Raw genomic sequence first — 20,734 nt, forward strand, 5'->3', positions numbered from 1 at the left:
TGAAATTCTAAAAGTTGAGGCTGAGCTCCCAAAAGTCGAGGCTAAACTCTTGACGATGTACTTTAGGTCGAGCATTCCACGTTAGGCATTTAAGGCCTAACAATCTAGAAAGATTATTCTACTTTGATGTTTTTTTTTGCTATTCTCGCTGTTGCTCTAAAATCTTGGCCGATTTAAGCATTGAAGGCGATTCGGTCGGAGCCAACTTGATGGGTTATTTTCTTCACTTTGTATGCAGATCCGCAACTCTCTATGACAACTTGATGCTCTATTTTTCACTATATGGATGGAGCAGATTGATCTACTTCCTCCCTGCCTTCAAATCACCAAATTATGGTTGGGTAGAATTTGAACATCAACATCTGCTAACAAGGAGCAAAGTCTAACCTTTATTTGCTTGAGCTCCATATGATGATGCGATGTTTTATTTATTTAATCCCGGAGGAAGTTTCTAGGAAGCTTCCTCCGAACATTTCACTCAAGTCCCGCCTGTAATCAAGCGTGAGTTTCACGTGCACAGACAAAACCGCAATCTTACTCTACATCGGAATTTCCAAATTTACCCTACAATAGGAGCAGAATTTATATTTTCCGCGGGGTATCTCGGTCCAAATGAAAACAAGAACCTCGAAATCATCTTTTTCCGAAAGGTAGGATTCGAAGGTAGATTATCCCTCTTCGAGCTACATTCATCTGCCACCAAACCGTCACCGATCTACGGCACCATCCGTGCCACCGAACCCCGCAAGCCAAATCTCGTTTCTCAAATCCGTTTCCCGCAGTACTCGATTCCCGTTCCAAAATAACTCGTTTCTCCATGGAAGAAGGATTTTGCTAGTCGAAAAAGGTTTAGTGGCTTTTAAAGCCCCGTTGATTAAACGACGTGGCCGTGACTCACACTCGTGACGGTAAACGAAGGCGAGCGGCGCGACTGGTAGAAGGAAAGAAAATTTGCGAAAATAGAAGAAGCCTTGGGAAAAACTCTTCGAGCTCTCTCTCTCGATCATCTCTTCCCCCACCCCGCCCCACCAAGAACTTTGGCCCAGGGCTAGGGTTAGGGTTTCTGAGTTCCCTCCGCGGTTCGGGGCTCTCCTCGTCGATCTGTCCCCACGATCTCCCGCTGTCCTTGGCGGAGGCGCTTCCGCGATTTCCGGCGCTCGATCTGACGGGATCTGCGCGGGCGATGTCCCGATTCGAGAAGGAGGAAGTCGGGAGGCGCCTCCCGGTTCCGATTCTCGACAGATAGCCCAGGGATCTCCGGACGGGCCGTTCCCGGCAACATGGCCGACGCTCTGTCCATAATCCCGGCGTTCGTTCTCAGGAACCTTGCCGATAAGCTCTACGAGAAGCGGAAGAATGCGGCCCTTGAGGTATTCGCCCCCCCTCCATCGGGATCTTCCTTCCATCTCTCAATTTTCATCCCTTTCGGTCTCAAAAGTTGTTGATTGTTTCTTTGGCATGAATTTGGGAACAAATAAAACGAAAACAGATCGAAGGTATCGTGAAGCAACTGGCGCTAGCGGGAGAGCATGACAAGATAGCAGCTGTGATCAATCTGTTAACCAATGAATTCACGTATTCCTCGCAGACGAATCATAGGAAGGTCTGTCGATAGTGGAATTGTTGGAATCCGAACTTCGATTTTATTGAAATTAGTTTTTTTAAATTTATTCCAAGTTTATTTTATTCTAAGTTTGAAAATTTCCAATAATGTTGGTTCCTGCTGTCTTATCTTATAATCTAATGGTGATGCTGTGTAATTTTTGGCAGGGTGGCTTAATAGGGCTTGCCGCAGCTACTGTTGGTTTGGCAACTGAAGCTGCCCAGCATCTTGAGGTTGGTAATGTGAAAAAAGTAAATGAAACTTGCAGCACATATGATGTCACCTCTTTTTTTGATACTCTGGGATATCTGGATCATGCTAAAATGACCTATGCTAGATGTTGATTGTAGGCAAGATCTTTAATGCTTCATGTTAATGCCGCGAGGAGCTGATGTGTGAAATGTATTCTGCTGTACATGCGGATTAGTGGCATGCATTGGCATGCCACAAGAAAAAAAACAAGATGACGATTAAATAAAGCTTTAACTTTTATTTTTTTAGATATTTCATTGGTCGTTAACAACTTAACAATGTCTTTTTCATACTCAAATGGTAAATCTATGATCCAAATCCATATAAAAGTTGCATGCTGCAATTTTTGAAGAGGTCCTAAACACCTGCATAGCTCCATCTAAACTGACATAGGCAAGAATAATCAAAACAAAGAGTTGAAGTGTTGACTTTAAGGTGGCGTTTGGTAGGAGCATAAGGAAAATGGGAATAAGGAAAAACATGCTGCGTGGTAGCTATGCTAGGGATCTATGCCAGGTTCTGTTTGGCTGTTAAAATTTTTTGGGAGAGCTAAAAATTGGAATTATAGTATATATTATAGTATAAATTGTCAATCTTGTTTTTTGAAATTGCAAAAATGCATAGTATATGTTATACAACAATATTAATATTTTAAATAAAATATCAATTTTAAAGAATAATAGCATATATTATAACATTACAATAAATATATTATATTATAAAGGACATGATATAAATAAAATATATTATATAGTGATATTTTTTATATTGTAATATTAATATTTTAAATCCTATATTAATGTAAAATAATAATATTATGTTATTATTTTATAATCATATATTATTTTACTATATTAATAGGTATACAACGATCCTATTGTATATTGAATTTTGTATCATGATATTATACTATAATACTAATATTAAAAACATTAAACATGAAATATCATATTATCTTAATGTTTACAATATTCATATTCTATAGTATTATTGAAATACAAAAATTTAATAGAATGTTAATTTTCTTATATTAATAAAATAGAATACTACGACACAATATTATCATATAATATAAGATAATACTAATAGTATTATTATATTAATTTATATTAATGTAATAAGTATTAAGTATTTGCTATAATAGATATAATATTATTGTAGTAGTATTGTTATATTATAATAATATTATTAGTAATTATTTATAGCTTATCAAGATATATTTTATAGTGAATATTATAATATAATAAAATAGTAATATTTTGTGATAGTAGTACTATGTATAATATATTGGCTGCTATGTGATAATACTTATGTAATATAATAGATGCTATAAGATTAATTTCAGAGACACAATTTAGAAGGGTGAGAAGAGCACAAAAAATGGGCTTAAGCCTATTCCAAGTTGGATGTGAAATAGCCTATGCCCCAAAATGCAAATAAGATGGTTTGATTGGGCATAGCCTATTGCAAGTATATGCCCATTTTGAAAATGGTGTTTGGCTAGCATAAGGCCCCAATTCCGGATCTTATGTTCCAATTGAATGCCACCTAAGCGTGAACTGTATAATTAATATGTCATATTTTACTTAGAATACTTGGATACAAATGAAGAGGAAGATATAGGCAATAATACTCCAGTTAATTAAAAATGACAAAAAGAATTAACATAAGAACATTAGGGGTAGGCCAAGTAGTAGGTTGCTAAGAATCGGCTCGCTATATAAAAGAACTAATCATGCTTGCCTAGAAACCCTAATATGGGCAAAGATATATCTTTTCAATAATTACTTGATGTTCTTTTCTGACCCATCAAACTTACATCTCAAAAAGCGTTACATTGGCTCAAATAAGTAGGAAAAATAGGAGTAATTTTCTAAGTTGTGTGCATATTTGTTTTGATATAAAGACAATAGGTTCTCCCTTTTCTGATTCATCGTGTCCTTTTACTTCATCTAATTCAGCTTTTTGTGTATGATGTTTGATTTTCTATGTGAAAGATTTTGTAATACATCTTTTTCTTGTACTCAATTGTCAGCAAATTGTACCGCCTGTACTTAATTCCTTTCTTGACCAAGACAGTAGAGTTCGGTATTATGCTTGCGAAGCATTGTACAACATAGCAAAGGTAAGTACGAGCCTAGTAACTGTGACGGCTTATGTCTATAAATATTGTTAGAAGAATAGTGTACACTTCATACTATCTGGTCTCTTTCTCTCTTCAGGTTGTAAGAGGAGATTTCATCATATTTTTCAATAAGATATTTGATGCACTTTGTAAGCTCTCGGCAGACTCAGATGCTAATGTGCAGAGTGCTACTCATCTTCTAGACCGGCTCGTAAAGGTAAGATATGAATTTGATTTTTCTTTTTTTTCCTATAAGAAAAAATATGTCAAGCTTTTTTTTTTTTGTTATAGTTGTAATGTAATTGAATATATTGACCAGGATATTGTAACCGAGAGTGATCAATTCAGGTGCACTATCTAGCCCTATTTGTTTAAGTTTTGATTGATGAATGCCTATTTTTGTCTGAATATGTTTACATTAAAATACCATCTTCTTTGTGTATTTTAAAGCATAGAAGAGTTTATACCACTTCTGAGAGAACGCATGAATGTACTCAACCCTTATGTACGCCAATTTTTGGTGGGATGGATCACCGTTTTGGATAGTGTTCCAGATATTGATATGCTTGGTTTCCTTCCAGATTTTCTTGATGGTAATTTTCTGAAGTATCCCTTCAAACTATTTGCGCTTCCACTTTCTAAACATCTTACACAAATGATTCATCCTTTGCAGGTTTGTTCAACATGTTAAGTGATTCCAGTCATGAAATACGTCAACAAGCCGATTCCGCACTTTCCGAATTTCTGCAAGAAATAAAAAATTCTCCAGTAAGGCTTCTGTTCTCTAGATAATAAGGTGGTTTGCAAGGAATTTTTCTTGAAAATAGATTATAATATTCTTATCATCAATCATTTTCCTCTGTAGCTGCAATTAGATATCAACTTGTATCCTATGTTTCTTTGAGCTTTCTGTAGATGTTTTATTATCACAACAGAAATTATCAGGAGCAGCATTATTTAGTAATCAATTTCTAAAAGTATAAGATTCTAATTTGACATGTCCATGCTATGAAGAATGTAGATTATGGTCGTATGGCTGAAATATTGGTACAAAGGGCTGGTTCTCCTGATGAATTTACTCGGTTGACAGCTATCACATGGGTAAGAATAAGTTCTCTTAGAGCTGTAGCAGTCATACTTTGTTTTTTGAATTGTAGTTTCTTGACTGATGGCAATATTTTCTCAACTTTTATGATGTAAAATTTCATTCAACCTTTACCCTTTTATCTCGTTACCTATTATTTGGTATTAGGATATATAATTTATGCTTTGCCTATTCTTACCTATTATTTGGTATTAGGATGATAATTTGCACTTTGCCTATCATTACCATTATTTGGTATTAGGATAGATAATTTACACTTTGCCTATTTAATGATGCAGATAAATGAATTTGTAAAACTTGGTGGAGACCAGCTTGTTCCTTACTATGCAGATATACTAGGAGCTATATTACCATGCATATCCGATAAAGAGGAGAAGATCAGAGTGGTATGATTACTTCTTTGTTTGTTGCAGTTGCAGTCAACAGTTATTGGTTTCAGTATTTTGTTGTTAATCTTTTTGTTCTCAGGTTGCTCGTGAAACCAATGAAGAGCTTCGTGCCATTCAAGCTGATCCGGCGGACGGATTTGATATAGGGGCCATCCTCTCTATTGCAAGGAGGTGCATTTTTTTGTCACCTGGGAAACAGCTAGGTTTAAAGGTTACTTATGCCTCTATAATTCATGTATTAATATACCTCTTGTGACTCTAAATGAGCAACAGGAGGAAGTACAGGAAGTGTTTCTTGTTTTGTGCTATTATATGTTTTTATGGGGGGCAACAGTCATTTTAAAATGAATTAGCCATTTATGATTTTGTGATAGTGTCATGATTTTCCTATCAGGGAATTAACTAATGAATGGGAGGCTACCCGAATTGAAGCATTGCACTGGATCGCAACTCTTTTGGCCCGGCATCGAGCTGAGGTAGTTAGTTATTTAAAGAATTTATATGGACGATATACATTCTTGTATGTAAGTGGTGTGTTTTTTTTTGGGTTTCTTATGTTATTTCTTCCACTTATTGTGATTGATCGCCAAATTGTATGCTTAACTGAGAAGGAACAATTTTTGAATTTTTAGTATTCACAAACTGGAAATTTGGTGCATACTCGTTTTCTTTGCGTGGCATAGTCTGTGACTTTTGTTTTTACCTTTTTCATATTTTTATGTGGAAATGTTTGCACCATCTGATTAAATGCAGATGTTATGGTTGTAAATTCTGAAATTATGTCAAGAAGGTAAATCAAACCTATGTTATATTGACTTATGTGTGAGTGTGTGTGTATCTATATGTTGAATCCTTCTAATCTTTAAAAATTTCTTCTTTGGATCCATACACACAGTGTCATTCCAATGCCCATTTTCTAAATGTTGGGTGCGCGCGCTTTAGAGTAAACTGAAGGGTCCGGATAACATAGCTTCCACCAAATGTATAAAGGACAAGTCTTGATATACTCAACTATTGTGCAATTTGAAAGGGTGATCCACTTGATATATGTAGCACTGTAAAAGAATTGCAAGGCCAGCTGTCCAAAATTAAGTAGAATCTTGGACCGTTAAATGGCGTTAATTTAGGAAGGAGATGGAGATTTACTTGTATGGTATTTGGTACCATGTACAATTTGCCAAAAGAATTTGCAAGGGAACTTTTTAGAAACATTCAATCCACTCCTTAGTTTGGTCCGAGAAGGTAACACTTCCATTACGAGGACATGATAAAGCCTGCTCCCCTCCTTTTCTCCCTTCCCTTTATTTTGTACATTTTGCTTACCTTTTTGTTGACAGAATCAGCAAGATTTATATCATGCTCGATTGCTTTTCCCTTTCTCTCTCATTTAATATAATGAAATTTGTTGCAAGAAAGACATGCTTTATTTCTGTGTATATTGGCTAGGAGAGTTAGTTTTCAAGAATGGATTTAACATGAGCACGCCTGGTGCAGGGAAAACTAAAAGATTTCTGTAACTTATCATACACTCTTTTGTTTCTACATATTCGAGAGAAGGAAATGATTCCGATTGACTGTCATTTGCATTATCTAAAACTTGAGTCTGAATTGACACTAAATATATCGATATCTCAAATACCATGCAGTAGAGCCTTCTTGCTTGCTTGCCAATGCTAACATGCCCTTCTATCCAATATTTTACCTTCCATATAAATTGTTTGGTAAAATTTTGTTTACACACTAGAGTTAGAGTACATTACCTGGATGATAGTTTACAATGTTCCAAACGACTGAAGAATGAGTTATATCTACTAATTGTACAATGGAAGTGCTCTCTTAATTTCTAATTTTGTGAATAAACCAAACCAATCCTAAATAATTTTGTTTTCTAATTTATTAACAGTGAATTTCTGACCTTGCATAAATTGTATTAGTTATAATTCCATGAAACAAAAAATAATGTGTTCAGTTTTTCTCATAATTGATGGTACATTCTTCCTTTCATTGACTTGAGGCATGATTATATCAGAGTATTGCAAATGCTAATTTGTTAGGCATCGTGAATTAAAGTTAGCAATGTGGTTACTATGCGACCCTTAACAATTTCGATAAGGGAGCAACCAAGAAATACTGAACCGGTCTATATCGGCCGGTCCAGCCTGTACTGAACTGGTCCGGTCTCTGATCGGTTTGGTTTGGGCATAGAAAACGGTTCCGGCCTCTACGGAGCCGGAATCGGCTGGTACAATAGCGAATCGAACGAAACCGGACTGGTTCCTTCGGCCAGGACTCGGTGCAAACTGACACTGAGTCAGGTTCGATCTGCCACAGCGGGCCGCGCGCGCTGTGACCTTTTTGACCTTCGGACCGGTACTGAATCGGTCCAGTAGCTGACCGGTACGCCTACCAGTAATGTTCGGCGATCCTTGGGAGCAATTATGTGCTCAAAAAGTAGTCGCAGTAAGACATGTAAGTTTTTAATTGTAGTGAGAGCTGGAAAAAAAAAGGAGATTGTAACCTTTTAGCTTTTTAAACTTATTATAGATGAGCTAGCTAGTGTTATTAAAGGGGTATGTAATATCCAATTAATGTACGTTATGAGAATAGTGATGAATCTTTGGATTTAACTGAGCACAAAGTTTAAAATTTAAAATTTTAAACAAATTGGAATTAGTGCAAATTAGATAGAATACATTTATGATGCAGGATAGAACAACCTATGGTACCAAATTGACGCAGGATAGAAGGAGGAAGAAGAAGAGGAGGAACGAGAAGAGGAGGAGAAGAAGGCAGGGGGAGAGGGCAACTCAATATTATGCATTCACAAATCTCAATAATGCAAACTGTCTTCTCAATTAACATAGTAATGGTTTATATAGACAACTCAAAACTCTAATAAGAGTTTGCATAGAAATAAAATACTGGATTCCTCCTAAAATTCTAATTCTAGACTCCACAAAAGTTTAGTTCTAATTTTAGACTCCACAAAAGTTTGTTAATTTTTATATTTGTGCCTAACAGAAGTGCATCTAGATTTTTTATTGGATAGTCCCCCGTCAATCTGTAGTTTAAAAAATTAAGGCCATATGTGTGATTAGCGACAAAAAAAGGTAACTTAAAGTAATCATTTTTTTCTATCTCATACAGTTCATATGATAACTCGAGGAGTCAATTGTTGACATGGCCTTAAAGTTCAAGAGACATATCCATATGGTTGACATTTTACAGGTCTGAAGATTGTCCAAGCATATGATGATTGTTTCAAAGAGCGCAATGTTGAAGTTGACGCACGTTAACGAAATTATAATGAGCACACTAGAAAAATGCAAGGAGTCGATTGGTTGAGGTTGAACTGTTGAAGTGATTCAAAGTGATTGTGACATGGTCAAGTTTGATTCTGGCCAAACAGGAGCATAGGTTTTTACAAAAGGGTGGATAAAGATGTGGGGAATGATTGCCAAAAGCTGGATTTTGAGAAAGCTTGCATTGATGGAAGATTTAGTTATTGATGGTATTGAAAGTTAAGTACGAAGTACTTCAAGTTGGTTGGAGAGAGTCTTTTGAATGTGGTTGTTTGACTTGTGTGATCATGTGTAAGAAGATTGGATTTGGCTCCACTTAGGGGTGGATTTTGGATATGTATGTGAAAGAAGCAGAAATTTGAAAGAGTTTGCAAATATTTGCATGAGACTTGCTTTGGCCAAATGTTGGCTTTCAATGGTATACATCTTAAAAGGAATTACCAAGTTGACCCCAATAGATTATAAAACTTTGTTATGCTTTATGCTATTGACTTGCATGTTTCATGTTGTTGAATATGTATATCTTGTATGTAGAATTTGGTTTTTGGGGTACATGTATTTGAGATGGATGATATGAGGCCAAAAAACAATATCAGATGTTCAAACTATTCCCTGTCGTTAATGATGAAAAAGATGATCTGGTTCATATTGTTGTGTCCAACTCATTCCTGACTGTTATGTCCTATTACAAGTTACCGTCTAAGTCTGACACTCATAATGACTAAGCCTTTTTCATGTAAATACATGGGATTCCTTCTTCTAGATTGATGTGTGAGATTAATGGTTTGATGGCCATGGTGTGAGTATGCTGCTTAAAGAACTTGAATCCAATGACTGGTTGCTTCGTATGATTTAATTTATCTCACTTTTTTTTATCAATGGAAATAAGATACTTGTGACATGATTGTTTATATTTAAGCTATTTGCATTTAGTAATATTGGACAATTCCTTTTTTGAATTCCTCAAGTTTCTATTAGTGTGTGCATGTGCTCATTTTGTGATTTAAACTTAGGGCTGCAAATGTGTTGGGTAGTATATATTTCAACATACATGTGCATGTTTATATGAAATAAAACAGGATTACTAAAGTAGTGATGGGATCTTTTGGGTCTTGTAATTGATTTATGCGGTTGAGACTCAAAGGAATACTTCATATTGCTCCAACAATTGTATCAGTTAGACTGTTAGGCCTTAACCTGGGAATACTTACTATTGCACTTTATATGTATGTACACAATTGTATATATTAGTTTGACAGTGGAGTGTTATCTTTTTAAATTCTGCTTAATGGTTGCTTTGGTAGGGTTCGACAATAATTTGGGCACTATGTGTGTGGTAAACAGTCTGATTTTGGCTTCTGTCACTGAATGATTTTTTTAGTTCCATATTTTCAGTTGGACTGGGTGGTTCAGGTTCTAGATATTTTGGATTTTTCAGAATTAGTTTGGTCCGTTGCACTTGTGCCTCTTCTTATTTTTCTGCCTTTTCTTTCTTAATCACTTTTTTCTGCTCAAATATTTTTGAATTTGGTTTGGACTAAAGTGGACCTAACATTTTGATACTGATCTGATTTACTGAAGTCAGGTCTGAATCTGGTCATTTCTGGGCTTGCTTTGATTTTGGGGTCATGTCAATCGGGTCCTTTATAGCTCTTGTTTAGGCAAATGTTTAGTTTATTATACACTAGCGACTGTGAGATCATTAATGCATGCCATGTATAGAGTTACATTGTTTATATTGCTATCATGGAGGCATGCGTTGATGTCTATTTCTATGCCATGCATGCACAAATGCATGAATTTATGTTCCTGCAAATGCTTGTCTACTCATCCCATATAAAGTGCAATGCTGTTATGTTGCCCTTTCAAAATTTTATGCATTTCAGGTGCCTGCATTCATATTCATGTGTATATGTTGGTGGTTATGCTGGTGAATTTGCATATTCGTGTGGTCGTATTAGTAAATTTGATTGTGAAATGGCTTTTTTGTGACGTTTCTGATCCTGTCCACTTAGTATACTGCCTATGGATCTTTTCTGTTATTTGAGCTTTGCTCATCTATGCGATTTCATGACTTCATCTGAAACAGGTTATTTCATATTTGAATGAGATCTTTGGTTCGCTTCTAAATGCACTTTCAGATCCTTCTGATGAGGTAAGTTTTTTGAATATACCCTTTGTCAATTTCATTAACATTCCTTCCTTCTGAGCGCTGTTTATATATCAGAAACAAGATAATGCAGCATTCATGTAACCATTTATATGAATAAGGAGCCAAAACTACTTGTATATTCTTTGCAGTGTCATGTTTAACTTTGCATATAACTTATATATTCGTAATGTTTTCAAACCCAAATGAAGCTGGCATTACACTTCCATTTTATTATTTTTGGATATTATTTTCCTGTATCTTTCAATGCTAAACTTTTGCTGAGTTCTACTGCTTATTGAATATGGTAACAAAATTGGTAAATATGATATGGAATTTTGGTGACTCTTAGTGTAATCAAATGAATTGTCTGGAATTTTATTCTCTCTCCTTTTTTACCTTCTCTAGTTTTTCTGTTGTGAAGAAATTTATAACAGTGAAATTTTCTTGGTGCCCCTCTGCTTTGTTGCTGGGGCTGTTTTTGTTTTTCAACTGTGAGCTTTTTAATTGTGCCATTCTGTGCTGAATCATTCAACCATTTGTTACCTATAATTAATTACTAGGTGACAGCAATACAGTGCCTTGACACCCAATGTAGTGATTGTAAGGAATTTATTTCTCATCTTTTCTAGGTATTGATCTATGAATTGCAAAATGCATTTACTTTTGTTTCTTTATTGGGTTTTGAATTTAAATAATTGACTAGTACCGGTTCATTATTTTCATTTGTATTGTGTAGAAGTTACAACTGCATTGACAGTTGTGGAAGATGCCTAATGCCTTTCCTATTTTTGCCCTGAGCTGTATTGCTATGTGTCCAAGATGTGAGGCCTTTAGTTCCTTTTTGGTATTCATATCTTCTTAATCTGTTCGTGCTCTTTCAGTTTTCCTTTATTTTAAACAAATACTACACTGTTTTATTTGTGTATACGTATGCTTGGTTGGTGTCTGTTCCCTGGACCCTGGTTGATATTGTGTGAAAGTCATCTTGTGCATTGGCTTCATAATAATATGATAGACTGCAAGATTTAACGTGCCGGTCCGTGATAGATGATGTTGCATGTGTGCTGCAGTACCCAATTGCACAGTATCACCCTGTGCCACAACTTATCGGCCCATGGCAGTTTGGTTGGTTCATTATGGCATGGCACCAATCAACATAGCCCTTCTTCCTTTTTTTTAATAAATTTTTTGTTTTGGCATGGCAAGGCATGCACCATGCTGGGAACAGACCTGCTAATGGCAATTAAATCCTTGGTTGACTGCTCAGCTTTTGACAATATGATCCCAAATCTTTGTTACATGTTGAAATTTTTCATGTGATTGCTGCTGCTTGACTTCAAATCATTCAAGAGTTTCCTGCATATGGTTTTTTGCAGGTGGTTTTGTTAGTCCTAGAAGTGCATGCCTGCATAGCAAAAGACGATCAACACTTCCGTCATCTTGTTGTTTATCTAGTCCATAACTTCTGCAATGATCGTTTGCTTCTTGAAAAGTATGTATTTTTTACTTTTCCTGTATTGTCTTCTATGTGTTACTGTGATGGAATTTCTTTTAATTCAATTCCTTAAGAAAAGGAATCAAAACTATTACCTCTACTAAAAGAAAAAGAAAATGGAAATGCATCACTTGGAACACATATCAATCACAGGTTTTTGTTTGTTACGGTTTCAGGCGTGGTGCTTTGATAGTACGTCGACTTTGTGTTCTTTTGGATGCAGAACGGGTTTTCCGGGAGTTTTCTACAATTCTAGAGGGTGCAGATGACTTGGATTTTGCGTCTACTATGGTTCAGGTTTTCCTTATTTGCTGAGATCAGTAGTTGTCTTCTTCTTCAAAGCAAAACAGAAAATTAACCTTGGTAATTTAATTGTTTTTAATGTTTTAGGCCTTGAATTTGATTTTACTCACGTCATCTGAGTTGGCTGAGCTACGAGCTCTACTAAAGCAATCATTGGTGAATTCTTCTGGCAAAGATTTATTTGTTTCTCTATATGCTTCTTGGTGCCATTCACCAATGGCAACAATAAGTTTGTGTCTGCTAGCCCAGGTGAGCATATACTGCCATGGATTGTTCTGTGTCTTGCTTGAACCCTCAAAATCTTCTGACTTTTTACTTTCTTCCACCAAAGGCATACCATCATGCCAGTTCTGTAATTCAGTCACTGGGAGAAGAAGACATAAATGTGAAGTTCTTGGTGCAGCTGGACAAGTTGATCCGCTTGCTGGAGACTCCAATTTTTGCTTACCTACGATTGCAGGTATGTACTATGTAATGGATTTATTGCATAATTTTTCTCTCTTGATGAGTCAAGTCTTTTTTTTTCTTCTTCTTTTTTTTGGGTTGAAAAAGTCCTTGTTTTCATAGAAGGAATTCTTCAACCTCAGCAAACTATCCTTTTTGAGATGTTGACAAATTTGAATCTGGACTGGGTGTGTCAGCCTTCATGAGCCCTTAAGATTTTTCAAATGTGTTTCCTGAAAATTGGTTCTGAAATGGCCAAGAGTGCTACTTTGTATTCTTGTCTGATGTCATTTAATTTTGCTAAATGGATCCTGTCCTAAGATAATCATGAACTGTAGCTTCAAGCTGCATTAACTAACCACCATGTTTGAAAGAAGTGATAAAGGTGGATCTTTTTTGTAAACCATGTCTCTTAGTCTTCGGTCATGAGGCACTCGATCCACAATTTGATTAGGTCAGTTCTGTGATCTCTGTTCCATGATCAAACATATCATTTAATATCCTGGTGACCACTATCATGGATCTTAAATAAATGTATAGATCTTGTGATAGATTCTGTTACAAATCTTGTACCTGAGATCCGGTTATTGGATCCTTCAAGTTCATTTTTCGTGATAAAATCTTAAATGACCAGTCCCTAACTGTTATATTTATCTGTAGCAACTAGTCATCATTTGTTAAGTTAGCAGCAAATAAATTGCCATCACATTCTTAGTTTTTGCCTCCTCATCAGGTGTTTGGCATAAGTTTTTACCCTTAAAGATCTTTCGTGATTATATGAAACTTTTGTCTGTACCTTCCATCTTCCCATCTATGTAAGGGAATTTGCAACTGCTTTCTCTCATTGTCTTTTCAGGAGATTCAAAATGTGTCTACGTGGTGCTAGATCTCTTGGCACTAATACCATTTTGATGTAGGGGCTCTGTGCTTGGACGATCTTACTCATGAAAGAAAACAATTAGATCTGTTACATTAGGGCTGCTGTCATTGGCTGAATACTACTTACTTCCATAACAGCCCTGTATAAGGGTCAAGGGTTTAGGGTTGAGGGTGGATATACCCTTTTCCTCTGTATGCATATACATACGTGCCTTGTTACTTGAGGCCTGATGGACCTAAAACAAGATAAATTATTGATATAATTGGACAAATCCTAACCTTAAGTTAAACATTTGACTTTTTTTTTCTTTTTGGGGGGGGGGGGGGTAGGACTTGGTCTTGTCACAGCACTTTTAGGCCATGATATCTTCTAGAAGAACCTGTTTGGTACTTCCACATCTTGAAGATGTGCCTTACTGGGTTTCCCCAAATTGTATCTAATGAAGCTGAAATGGATGTTATGATACCTGAAGGTTTGGTCTTTGACCAAACCTGAAAATATCAAACCTTAAACCAAAGCAGAAAGCTAGGACTTAACCAAACCAGAAAATATTATATTTTGAAAGTCATTGGATGCTGAGTGCCAAAGAGTGCGAATATAGGGATTATAGGAATTATATCAAGTTTAGCTGCAAATAATGTTCCATTTTTCCTACAATTGTGATTAACCCATTTTTTTTTCTTCCATTATCTGTCATAGTACCACTTTTATATCTTATACCAAGAGTTTAAGTATCTCCTTTACTGGCTCCATACTAGCCAAGCACTGCATAGGATGCCCTCGGTACAACCCTAGATTGTGTACTGCGTATACTGCACAATATACATTTTTCCTTTTTTAGATTTTTGTGCTCACTTGAACTGGCCTCATTTTTCTTTTTTACATTTTTTTGTCTTGTATCAAAAAAAATGGGCCTCATGCTGGCCCCACATTGCCCCATAATGCGGTATGTACCGTACCATCTGATAACCATATGGGCCCGTACCTCAATTTTTAAATTGTTCTTTTACACCCCAATTTTTAGGAGTTTTGGACAGCCGCCCACATCATGTGTACTGGCACCTTGCTCCTTAAATATATTTCCTTCATTTTACGGGGAGTATATATAAGACATAACTAGTTTCTTATAAATGGATGGAATTTGATTTGTGCCTGAAAAGGAAAGTGGCAAAATTAGTAAATCTAATGTCTAAAAGAGAATTTTCCTAAACAAATATGCCACATTCATCCCCATACTTTTACATCACTTACTAAATGCTGTTTCTTAAGAAAAAAATATTTATTTTTTTGTTTGCATCACTCATTCAGAAATTGGACCGCATGTCTTTCATTTATCTTAGAAGATCTTTAAAGTTTGTTAAGGGTAATGATTAATAGAAATCAAGATGAATTGTCTGGTGAAAGTTGCCTTGGGTAGGAAATCTACAGAGGCATTTCTGTCCTATAACTTTTTGTCACAATGAATCATATGTTGATTTTTAAAGTTGCTTATATTTTTCATGTCAATTCAACAAATCTATAGATCATGATTATTGGTTTGCTTTGAAATTTTGTCTTCGATAAATTAACTGTTTTTTTTAATAAAAATTGCAGCTTCTTGAACTTGGGAAACATACATGGCTATTAAAGTCTTTATATGGTCTTTTAATGTTGCTTCCCCAGGTATGTCTGCTAGTTATTTATCCATTAAATTGTTAATTTTGTTTAATAATATCAATTTCCTTTCTCACTTTTTCTTTTCCTCCGTCACATCTTTGTAGTATCCAATCGTATGAGCAGTTTTTGTCTTCTACGATGTCATATGCTACTTCATTAACAGAAAGAAATATTTTCCACGTCTTTCTAACATGAGGTCACAAGAAATATTTTGATCTATTTAGACTTCTTGAAGTATTTTTTTCTGCCCGTACCAATGACAACTAAACAACATCTTGATTTCTTTCTGGTTTCTTCCGTTTCACAAGAGGTAGTGCAAACTATTTTGCTTTGATGGGCATTGCAGTTTTTTGATGTTGCTGTCTTCCTTTCCTTTTGTCATTTTCACTTACCTTTCTAAGCAAGTTAGACATGATATACTGCATGACATGTACGAACAGTTGTTCATGCCTATGGTCAATAGACTGGCTGATGCTTTGTTTGATATTCTTTAGTGTACAATCGTAAGAACAACTATCAAAACTTGTCCTGATTACCAAGGGCTTGTTTTGTGGCCTTATTCTCCTGATATTCTTAGTTAGGGCCACCTTTGACGTTCCTGAAAGCTTTTCCAAATTCTTCCTTGTTGCTTTCATCCACATTAAGTTAGGTCTTCCAGTTTTCCCCTTGTTTCTCTTGATCCTCGACATAAGCTTGAATACATCTTCTTTTTGGAGCCTGTTATAGGTCTTTGTTGCACATATCCATACCATAATTAGTTCTGCATCATGTGATCCTGAACTGGTGTAACTTCCTCGTTTCCTCTCCAATATGCTTATTCTTCTTAGTTTTAGCCATGCATCCATATGGATTTGTCATCTTTGCCAAGTTCATTCTGTTTGCTCAGGTCATTTTTATTACCCAGCATTCTGAACCTTATTTCATTTAATAGAATATAAGCTTACAGCAGAAGCATCTCTCTATTTCATTGACCCATCTCAATTTCTCACAGATATGTCTTCGTCTTTCTGCTAGTTTGTAGGATATATTGATGATTGCAAAATAGATCCCTTGTGGTATCTCTGTCTATCAACTTTAGATGGAACTTTTATCATTTCAGTGTGCATGACATGTTGTCACCAGTAATATTATACCAAGAATTTTCCAAAAATTAGTGGAGTAACTAACAAAGATCATTGGTTATTGACTATGCTTCATCGTCATTCTGATGCAAGCCTTTTCTTGTCAAATTGGCATTTCTGTTATTGAGCACCGTTTTACCATGAAAATTGTCTGTCGGCGGAATTGAGATCCTTGACCATGGCAACTTTTGCACAAATATGGCAAGTGTGTGTGAAGCGTACCTTATTGCTTGTACTAAAACTCAGTTAAACCATAGGTTATAATTCTGAGCATGATTCGTCAAAGATTATTGGATAACAGTTTGTTAATAGTTTATGAGAAATGCTAGTTTTTTGAGAGGATGCTGACTAAAGTATTGCAAATTAAGATGTGGAAAACCTAAATATGTCAAGTACAGGCTGATAGCTATATAGTATTCAATTTTGAGTTCATGGAATAAACCCGGCTTATAAATTCAATTGCCGAGTTATTTTTTGCATGCTGGGTCAATGTTATTAGACATTTAGCATGCCTTCAATTTATTATGCCGAATGAGGTTCATCATAGACTCATGATATGAATATATTATGCTCTTTCTCAGATGACTAGTTACATTTACCTACTTGATAGTTTTAGCTTTATGTATACTCCTTATGTTTGCAGCAAAGTGCAGCCTTCAAGATATTACGGACTCGATTAAAAACTGTAACTTCTTCCAATTTCAGCAATGAGCTCAAGCGTACATCATCAGGAAATCCATACTCCCAGATTTTACAAATAACAGAGGACAGCAATAGGAATCAAGATGCAGCCAACATTTATAATGCACTCAACTTCCCATCTAGGTTGCAGCAATTTGAGCACATGCAACACCTACATCGGATGCATGCCAAATTACAGCTGCAATCCCGCAATTCGACATCCTCAACATGGTCGCAGGTTGGATTTGCTTGTTTAGGATATTTTTGAACCCTTATTGGATTAAACAAAACTTCATGACTTACATATTTATTTGCTGCTTCGAACATTAGGGAGCTAAATTTCTGCTCAGCAGTTTACTAGTGTGGCTGATGTGCAGGAAATGCAAAAATTGAAAGAATCACGCCGTCCGTCACCCCTTCCTGACGTAAGTCGGCCCCCCCCTAGATCATCCTGGAACGTTTCAGGACAGCTGCAACGTTGATGGTGCTGGTTAATTTTTGGCACCATGTCTGGCCATATGGCACTGATCTCAGCATCTCAAGAATACTGTGCAAGGAATGAGATCGGTTAATGTAAAGTTGTATATCATATTGGTCAGTCTGCTAGATTTTGTTGTGTTGGGACAGCAGGGTTTGAGAAGCACGGCATGAGCTGTACTCCGTGAGTTCCCTTTCTTTTATTTGTCAGGCAAGTTGGCTCATGTGGTTTTGTAATTTTTTTATTGAAGACCACATGAGTCGAGGATTTGGGTGAGGAGATTCAGTTGTTTATACTGTTCAGCTGATTCAGTAATCTTAATAAAGCAGGCAGGAAATGTACATTGTAGTCAGCGTTTGTTAGTATTGGGATACTGCGTATTATTATTGGTAAGTGGATGCTGCATATTATTACTACAGCATATCACGTATTTATTTTTCCACCCATGTTCGCATGCTATTGGTTTCTTAGTTAATAATGGTCGTCTAGTTTAGAAGCACGGAGGTGGATTATAGAGTCATCCAGTTTTGGCAGACTATACTTTTATCACTTGAATCAGATAATCATTTTGCCTATCTTTGATTCCTCAATAAATGACTACTAATTTAGCTGAGGGACGTCTCTCGTGCCGTAGTTTTGGTTGAGATTCTATTACGATGTCGACTTCCCACAGATCGAAGGTCGAATTAGGAAATTTCTTAGCAATGATTTTAACATGTCATGGACATTTCAGTTTATGCTAATGTATCCGTTAAAAATTTTTTGCTAGACAATTCGTCGTTTAGCGTTTCGTCTGCTTGCCGTTGAGCGATTGGCATCTCATGGTTGTACTAAGAGAGCTTTTGATGTGCGATCTTAGTTTTAAGCTATAACATGTAGAAAATTATAGCACGCAAGATGCGAGCATGATTGACAACTGTATGATGTTGGAGCATATTTGCCTGGAGATTGAAATGTCAAAGCAATCCTTTGAAGCCTGATTTGAAATCATGGTCATCATTCTCTGAAAAAAAACTTAATAGTAGGTTTTAGGAGGCCTTTTGTTCAAATAAGCAACCATGAAAGAAAGTGATTAGAACAGACAAGCCATGATATTTATTTTCCAGCAGAAATTACTAAATCAATGATTGTAGAATTTTTATAATTTTTTGTTGCTCAATCAAATATCAGGATGGATGAAGGTGAGAAACAGAAATCCGTGCTAGAAGCTGATGCCGCAATAGATGCTGAAAAAGGTAGCCATGCAGCTGCGAGAGAAATAGTAGGCATATGATGCTCCAGGTAGATATAAATAATTAGTATCTACAGAAATGCTGCCATTTTTCAAATGGCTGGCTTTTTTTGTAAATGATTAATGGCTCGAGAGAGGGAAGGGAATTCTGCTAGTCTAAAACAGGAGTGACATGGAGGTGGCAATTGCTGCTCTGCAGAAGATTAGTTCACATCAAAGAACACCAAACATTAATCTGGACAAATCCTAAGTCTCGTGTAAGATATTTTTGATGTATAGGATCCTCTACGGTGCATGTTTTGCATGGCAGAGTTTTGTACATTGCTCCATGGCTGCCATCAGGAGATGGATTGCAATTAACAGCGACATGCCGTGTATTGTACATAATGTAAGGCTTTTCTGCATGATAGCCTTCCATCTCCATGATTGTATAATGCAGCAGCTACCGAGTGTCGTATGGCACTCTGTTGTCCAAACCGCATGTGAACTCTTTTCTTAGGAGGAGAAAGATGATAAGGATGATGACTAAAAGTGAATCCACATGTGCTCAACTAAGCCCCCTGCTATACAGAGAAAGAGAGAGGGGGGAGGATAAGATTCAGTGCATATGTTCTCCATCCTGTCACGCTACCACCACTACACTAGTGGCCCTCATGGCCTCCTTGCATACCTTTCCTCTAACCAAAATCAGCCTGATATGATGGATACCATGCTCGGCCAACTTATCGGAATTGCTCAAGCTAGGGATGATTGTGACACCTACACCAAGGTTGAAGAAATTAGCACCAACAAATTTGGCTGGAAGTTAGATAGTGGGCCGGTATTGGCAAAAACTCAGTGGCAGAGGACACCCATCCAACATTCCATCTTACTTGATCCGCATACATTTCCATAAACATGCTACAAAGTTAAGTGAAAATTGAGACCATTAATAACACGCAACATTTTTGTATCTGCAATATATAAAGAAAAACAAGTAAAATGCCGACATCACTTTCAGAGGAAAATTGCCAACATGTCTTGGATATCAAGCTCTGATGAAAGGTTCCAGGTTCAAATGCAGATAGTAGCATCTCCATCATTAGTATCAAAAGAATTCTTAATTAATTAAAATTTTGTGCTTAGAAAGCATGTGGGACAAGTAGATAGGCAAATGCATTCCAAGTTAAAATTGATTCTTCCCCCATCTTAATAGGATAAAGTCTTCAAAAATGAGCAGAGGAAATTTCAATAGTTTGGATCACACACACACACATACACACAAAGGCTCTTTGATTAGGTCTTCAGCACAATCCTTTTTTTCTTTCGTTTATTTGTCTTTTTGGGTACAACTAAGGCAAATCTATCATCAAAAAAAATAATAATAATAATAAGGCAACTCATTTGTTATTGACAGTGATGAATAGTTTGCAAGGAGAAGAAACGAAGCTAAGATAACATCCCAACATTGGCCAAACAATGATATGCTAAAACTTGCCATATACCTAACGTCAATGACCTGAGAAGAAGTTATGGCC

General features: G+C 36.2%; 1 protein-coding gene across 4 annotated transcripts; it reads left to right on the forward strand.

The window, feature by feature from the left end:
• Positions 1-883: 883 nt before the first annotated feature.
• LOC103701127 (protein VAC14 homolog) lies at positions 884-18,338 on the forward strand. 4 transcript variants are annotated; one of them, XR_603137.5, is made up of 20 exons: positions 884-1,370; positions 1,490-1,603; positions 1,771-1,836; positions 3,891-3,980; positions 4,078-4,197; positions 4,300-4,328; positions 4,431-4,573; positions 4,654-4,748; positions 4,995-5,081; positions 5,364-5,471; positions 5,554-5,645; positions 5,869-5,950; positions 10,866-10,931; positions 12,305-12,420; positions 12,600-12,720; positions 12,814-12,975; positions 13,058-13,186; positions 15,644-15,712; positions 17,533-17,746; positions 17,886-18,338. XR_603137.5 is itself a non-coding variant. In XM_089926703.1 (20 exons), exons 1-20 carry the CDS (start codon positions 1,281-1,283, stop codon positions 17,988-17,990), a joined length of 2,220 nt encoding a protein of 739 aa, XP_089782829.1. In that variant the 5' UTR covers positions 886-1,280; the 3' UTR covers positions 17,991-18,338. The 4 variants fall into 4 exon arrangements, 2 of the variants coding, with proteins under 2 accessions (XP_089782829.1, XP_008781327.3); XR_016398100.1 differs by having other exon boundaries at positions 886-1,370; positions 5,554-5,685; positions 5,849-5,950; XM_089926703.1 differs by having other exon boundaries at positions 886-1,370; positions 5,554-5,685; positions 5,849-5,950; positions 17,471-17,746.
• Positions 18,339-20,734: the final 2,396 nt, after the last annotated feature.

Source organism: Phoenix dactylifera, chromosome 12, assembly GCF_051530095.1.
Source record: "Phoenix dactylifera cultivar Ajwa chromosome 12, Ajwa_hap1_PhDact_Kaust_v1.1, whole genome shotgun sequence".
Lineage (NCBI taxonomy): Eukaryota > Viridiplantae > Streptophyta > Magnoliopsida > Arecales > Arecaceae > Phoenix > Phoenix dactylifera.

Excerpts from the sequence above, each read along its gene's own strand:
- LOC103701127 (XM_089926703.1), top strand. The coding sequence starts at position 1,281 with ATGGCCGACGCTCTGTCCATAATCCCGGCGTTCGTTCTCAGGAACCTT. Across the intron at positions 5,472-5,553 it reads AAGAGGAGAAGATCAGAGTG|GTTGCTCGTGAAACCAATGA; the intron begins GTATGATTACTT and ends TTTTGTTCTCAG. Across the intron at positions 12,976-13,057 it reads GTTTGTGTCTGCTAGCCCAG|GCATACCATCATGCCAGTTC; the intron begins GTGAGCATATAC and ends CTTCCACCAAAG.